The following is a 6,490-nucleotide window of genomic DNA, read 5'->3' on the forward strand; positions in this document are numbered from 1 at the left end:
GATGGGAGGGAAATGTATAAATGCGGCTAATAGTGCCATGGGTCGGTGCTTGTAGATGACCACTTTCGTACGGTCATGCACTTTATCATAGAAGAGGCGATAGAGAGAGTGCAGACTCCATGCCTTCAGAGTGTTGTGGATAATCTCCTTCCATTGAAAATTCGGCCTAGTCCAAAGATGCGAGGGGATCAGTATCAAAAGTAATACATTGAGGCAGGAGGTGTACCGCTTCATCGGTGGCCTTTATCACGCAAAAAGGGGGCTCACTTCGTCTGAATTGATTCCTCCGTCCCAGTTCGAGGCTGTTGCTGTGAATGCCCTTTGATCAAAGTAGAGCTGTTTGAACCGGATATCAACCTCGTCATCTCCACCTCTGGCTCTTCCTATGGAGTTGTGCTATCAGCACGGTCTGGCCTGTACAGGGAAGACATATTGATCTTGAAAGTTTTGCCGAAAAAGGAGCTGCCGACATAAGGTTGGGCGAAGTCTTTGGATCCAAGGCTGGCTTTACCGGACCTGCTTTAATAGAGAAATTCGAAGCCAGGGACTCCATCCTAGCCAGCATGTCTACGCAGCTCAATTACCTCCGTAAGGCTCTGTCTTACCCACCACTAGGTGGTTTACTCGCGAGGTCACACAGACAATCAAACACCTCATTGGTGCCTTTTTTATCGTCCAATTCAACTTCCGTCAACTTGCATTGAATCATATCAGGCTGATGGCGCCACCGTCATCAAAAGTGAACCGAAAAGGGGATCCGAGACGCAGGCCAAGGTACAGATGGTCCTTTTTGAATCAATAATTGCATTTCTGCCATCGTTCTGCTGCCGAATACAGGGCCCGGCCAACAAAAATGCATGCAACTCGCCGATTGCCCCAAGGGGTGCGGGTAATCTAATCCTTCAATTTCTCAAATATCGTTATGATCATAACCGATTTCGTCTATTAACACCAAAAAAGTATGGCCCACATCAAGCTTTCTCGAGAGCAAAGATAGTCGGATCTCTTGTTGTCGCGCATTTTGCGAAAGGGGCCTATCTCGATGTATCGCAACCTCGAGCCACCTCACTCGCTTCAAGGGGCGAGAACAGAGAAGATCTTCCCATCAGGTTGTTTCTTTAATCTTAGAAAGCGCTTCTCCGGCCATAATGGAATGCACTACATGTTCTAGACAACTTTTCTGGATAGTGCACCGCCTAAGAAGTCACCATAGGCTTCCCCCATAACTTCGAATCTTCTCATGACCCTTCCGTAGCCGCTCACTTTCTCTCTCTGAACGATATAAAGTTGCAACCAGTTATGATAAAGACCTTGTCGCCTGATCGCAGCACAGCGGGACCAATGCACATGTATCTCTCATTCTTAATCTTCGTGACGAAGAACCGCCTCAGCGACATTACGTTTTGTATGAGGTCGGAAGTAGTGCTATCGGCCGCAGAACCGGCACACAAAATCATGTCAACGATGCCTCGCAAGTCATTTCTCACCTGGCTTTTGCTTCTTCTCTCTCGCACTAACGTTTACGTTACGCGGTCGATGATTCGTCTCTAGCGAATAATAATTTCACTCCATTTCACAGTTTTCCTCGAATTCCACCAAGCAAGGTCTTCCCACCACGTTGTCTCCTTGATCCTTGAAATTGCTTCTCCGGCCATGATTCCGTGAACTGCGAGAAAAGGGGCCATTAGAAACATCTAGATTAACAGCATTCAATCATTGACGTACCGTAGGCTTCCCCGATAAGTTCAAACTCCCCATTTCTGTCACCATTCTCGTCTACAATCTCTCTGAGGATAAGGGGGAAGTTACACCCTGCTAGGACATAAACTTTGTCACCGGGTTTGAGTGAAGCAGGACCAATACCCATATATCGTTCCCCTTTTGTGACGAAGAATCGGCGAAGTGGCATGATGTTTTGAACGACTTGAGCAACGGTCTTCTCGCCCGCCGAGCCCGCACACAAGACCCTTTCGATGATTCCTCGCAACTCAGTCGCGTGTCTCTTCTTCATCCACTCTGGCCGTAGCTCATCCTTCACTTTCTCATCCGTTATCCACCAGTGATTTGTCTTTCCCTCCAGAGCATTCTGTGCCAGGGCATAGGACTTAGTAATGATCGAGTCTACTGAAACGGGACCAGAGCCTTGAGGGGCACCGCACCAACTACTAATCTCATCAATGAGGATGGCGTGAGTGTGAAGTGTCTCGAGGTTCATGCCAAACCAGGCAACAGCCTTCTCGTCAGCGCAGGCTGCATACCCGTGCCCGAAAACGAGCGCATAGTCCATAGAGCCTCCAAAGAAGGGAGACAGTAGCCGCGTGCGGTTGACAAACAGAACTGGTCTTGTCTCATTCGCCTCTTTCCGCCAGTCAGGGACCCAAGACGGCAGCATACCGCCGTTGCAAGCGGGTTTTGATCCACCCGCTGCCAAAAGGATGTCGAGACTGTCTTCCGTGCGTATAATATCCCTAGCTGCCTCGCAGAATACTTTCTTGACAGTTTTGTTGTAGTCAGGGATCATTAGGGAGCGGTTTTCTTCGCCGACGAGACCCAAGACCGCGAACACTTTGTCCCTCGGATCAGTTGCGTCTCGGTCCCAGGTGTTCCACAACAGGTCCGAAAGCTTTCCGTTGAGGAGTCTCATCTTACACAGATGAAGAGCCAACCCGTAACGCCTCTGAAGTTGCGCCCAAACTCCGACTCGACAGTCGCTGCTGTCTTTCATTGTTTTGCCTATGTCATCCCAATATTCATGATAAGACATGGCCCTCTGAAAGATCTTCCACCTGATGGTCTTCTTCCCGCATTGAATAATTGCTCTGTCACTTGCGCTCCAGACTTCTTGAACAACCCAGGTGCGGCTCCACCATTGCCGGCCGAGAAGGTTGTCGACTGCGGCCCAGTGGGTTTGGAAACTTTCATGGAAAAAAGACGCCAATGGATGGCCGAACATGTCGCAAAGGACAGGATAGCCGATGGCGACATGGCCAACATTTGGTTCCATGATATTGATGTCAGCCGCCCAGGCCATCCTCGCTCTCTCCTGTGTACCATTCTGTGCTCTGCGCTCCCAGAACTTCATACGCTCCAGAAACCTGGTCCACGTACGAGGCAGTTCCCCACGAATCATAGCTTCATGTTGCTCCCACTTTTTCTTCCTCGTCTCGTCAAATTTGTCTCTGGCGCGGCCACTCCCACAGTTCAGGCCAACACGTAGGGCGCAACTCTGGAACAGCTCTATTGCTTTTTTGGCCCAACTTCGGAACCAATGCAAGAAGCTAGCAATGACGGTTGACCTTGTAAGCTCAGCGGATTCAGCGGCTTCCACTGGCGTAAGGAGGGTCTGCGAGTCAACCTCGTCGTAGCTATCAACTGTGTCAGCGTCGCTGCCAGCTGTGTCAACGTCAATTTCAGCTGCGTCAACGTCGCTTGCAGCCGCGTCAACGTCATTGTCAACTGCCTCACTATCACCTCCACGTTTAGGATCTCTAAGATCACTGAGAGTCAAAGACTCATCCTGGCTAAAATCGGAAGTCTCGTCATCCGAAAACGGTCTCTGGTCATATTTCTTCTTGTATGTTCCCATCCTTTGAAGGAAGCGCAAGGCCCGATCGCTTTCACCGTCCTCAGTCGCCAAGCCCAGCCAGATAATAACGCGTTGCGCACGGCTGTAGATCTGCCGCATTTGCTGCACCTGCGCACTCCTCTCGGAGGCATTGGCTTGGTTGATGCAAATGGCATCGATCCATAGAACGCGAGGCTCGTTGGGATAGCGGAGGGAGTTTAGAAGAGACGTGACATTGGGCGTAATTGAGATACTTCTGACATCTTTCGTTTCGCTCGATGTCGACGTTGACCCAGTGTCGCAGACGACATTCAGCGCATCGGTGAAGTCTTCAGCGCCCCAGGCGTAAGACACCGCCTCATATTTGGGGGCCAATTCAAGCGGTGCTGATCTGATTACACCAGAGAGTGCCGTTGCTTCGCCTCCGGGATGAATAGTGAGGAGACGAATATGACCATCTGGAAGATCTTGGTAAACGGGATGCATTGCAGTGAAATGCGGCTAAAGCCAGCAGCCAATGGCCAATGTTTATTGCAAGTGCGGCTTCCGCAGACCGCAGGCCGACTTTGCCAAAATGGAAAGTTGAGTGATTGAGGAGGTGTGGCAGAGCGAAGAGCGATTTCGCTCAGCTTACTTGTTGGTTGGAAATCTCTTGAATATTCTGATTGGTTTCCATACTCCTGCCTACTTTTAATTGGCCATGCCCCTCATTAAAAACATGCAGAACGAATCCCGACGTTTATTCGCTCAAGATTGCAGCAATCGAGAACAAAAGTCCCCTCCGAGCAGTGGATGTTTTGAATTCTGCACACTTATTCTGTAAAGTCACAGGAAATCAACCAAAGCTAGCATGGCCAATATGAGGTCTGTTCTACTATGAAATCATGAGTCAATGACCATGTCTCTAACCAAGATTGGTACAAACAAGAGCGCTATGGAAGCTCAACCTCAATTAAGCTCTCAACGCCCTTGCCTCCACCCCAGATCTTCACAATCTTCAACCCAGCAATCTTCTCTAGAAGGTTGTACCAGTCACCCTCGGTGCGCTCCTTAGAGCAGAAGAGTGTTAGCATGACCATATCAAGCGCCGATGTCTCCCACCAGGCACCAGTTGACGGAATGACGTTCTCGTTGATGAGCAACTTGCTGTAGCCAGGCTTCATGGCGGCCTTGATCTGTGCTAGAATCTTCTCGCAGACATCGTCAGGCCAGTCGTGCAGGCATGAGTGCATGTAGTAAGCACGAGCGCCCTTGACGGGCTGTTCTGTTAGGAAGTCGTGGCCCATGGGCGTGATGGCTGGCGTCAGCTCCTGGATCTGGCCGATGACGACAGGCAGATCCTGAAGAATGAGCTTGCCCGGTGCGTCGGGGTGGTAGCGGTGGAATTCGGCCAAGTCGTGACCGATGCTGCCACCGATATCCACCAAGAAGGCGGCGTCGGCATTCTTGTCGGCGCCTTCGATGAGCCTTTCCTTGACGGGGAAGAATCCCGGAGCCATCCAGGGGTTACGGCCCTGACGGTAGCCGGACATGTGGTGGTTGAAGTGAGTGCCGTCTGCGGTTACTTCTGTCAGTACAGGTATCCATGCGAGCTTATTTGTGACTGTAGAACTTACAGCCCAAGTCTTGTTGCCATGAAAACATATCCTTGTCGGTGTTGTAAGCGTACATCATAGATGTATCCTTTGCATCGGTCGGGTTCTTGAAGCCTCTCTTGCGAGAGTACTCGTGGAATCGTAAGGGGCCAGCGCTGGTGCAGGAAGTCCTGGAGGCGTCATGATGTTAGTGAACCGTTACATAGAGATAATACGTGACTTTCGAAATGGCAGGCACATTTAAGACTCACATAGCAATGTATCCATCTCCAATCATGGGAAGGCTGAGCGACTTTGAGAAGTTGGTGGGCTGGTACTCGTCGAGGCCGGTCTCCTTGATGTATCCCATAGCACCAAGATGGCGCATGAGACGACCTAAAATGGGCTGTTAGTCGAACAAGTGTGAGAGGTAGATTGATTGGGAGACTTACTCAGGAGAGCTGGGTCAACACCAAGGGCTTCGGCCAACTCGGTTACCTTTTGGGGTCTATCGCCATTCTTGGCCATGAGCTTCCATAGCCCTGAGTCAACACCAAAGTTGATACCGGCAATGGCACCAGTCTTGCGGAAAACTTAGTTAGTTTACATGGAATAGTAACAGGTGCCGAGGCAGAAGCCTACCTGTGCCCAGCAGTGCTTGATCATGGTCTCTCTCGGAGCCTCGAGAGCTTGGACAATGGACCGAGCCTTCAGCAGGAGCTCGTGACGGGCTTCTTGGCCACCAGTGGACAAAGAGCCAATCCCAGCATTAAGCTCCTTCAGCAGTCCAGGAACTGCTGCCAGGTCATTGGGGCTGGTGGCAATTGAGGGGTCGATGACTGGGGCGTCTTTGGTGCCATTGGTGCCATTGGTACTGTTCGTACCGTTGGTGCCGTTTGCAGCTGGCATCATGAATATGAATAACGATAATGAATGAAGTAATCCGAGGAGAAGTGAAGAAGCTGGGGCCAGACTGACATGGCGCTTCCAAGGCGAGTAGTTATATCGTGCCGCGAAATCAGTCGGAAGGAACCTCTTCGGAAGTCGGGGAACACAATGGGCATCTGCATTTGCTACAGCCCCCACGTTCCGTAAGTCTATTTCTATGTCCCCTTTTTGTGGTGGGAATCGAGGTCCTCGGAAGGTGAAGGGGAATTGGAGAGCGGCGGAACTGGCGTCTCTCCTGATGCAGCACAGTTGCTGGCAGAGCAGATCTCGAGGTCCAGTGCTCCATCCCACTTCGTCCGGGCCGGGATCCCGAATCCCCGTCCAAATACAGTTCTGACAATGTCAACGGGACCTTCCGCAGTTAAACCAGAAGGCTGTGTGGCCTGCACGCTGCCCCGGCTTG

General features: G+C 50.9%; 2 protein-coding genes across 2 annotated transcripts; both read right to left on the reverse strand.

The window, feature by feature from the left end:
* Positions 1-1,547: 1,547 nt before the first annotated feature.
* CGCS363_v004479 (Heterokaryon incompatibility protein 6, OR allele) lies at positions 1,548-4,051 on the reverse strand (the record flags this gene model as incomplete). The annotated part of the gene is made up of 2 exons (XM_036636328.1): positions 1,548-1,666; positions 1,726-4,051. 2 exons carry the CDS (start codon positions 4,049-4,051, stop codon positions 1,548-1,550), a joined length of 2,445 nt encoding a protein of 814 aa, XP_036498880.1.
* Positions 4,052-4,497: 446 nt separating this feature from the next.
* CGCS363_v004480 (O-methyltransferase) lies at positions 4,498-6,048 on the reverse strand (the record flags this gene model as incomplete). Its single annotated transcript, XM_036636329.1, has 5 exons — positions 4,498-5,120; positions 5,182-5,330; positions 5,412-5,535; positions 5,592-5,721; positions 5,782-6,048. 5 exons carry the CDS (start codon positions 6,046-6,048, stop codon positions 4,498-4,500), a joined length of 1,293 nt encoding a protein of 430 aa, XP_036497676.1.
* Between the last annotated feature and the right edge of the window lie 442 nt (positions 6,049-6,490).

The sequence above is a fragment of the Colletotrichum siamense genome (genome assembly GCF_013390195.1).
Source record: "Colletotrichum siamense strain Cg363 chromosome Unknown KSG_Cg363_contig03, whole genome shotgun sequence".
In the NCBI taxonomy this organism is placed as follows: domain Eukaryota; kingdom Fungi; phylum Ascomycota; class Sordariomycetes; order Glomerellales; family Glomerellaceae; genus Colletotrichum; species Colletotrichum siamense.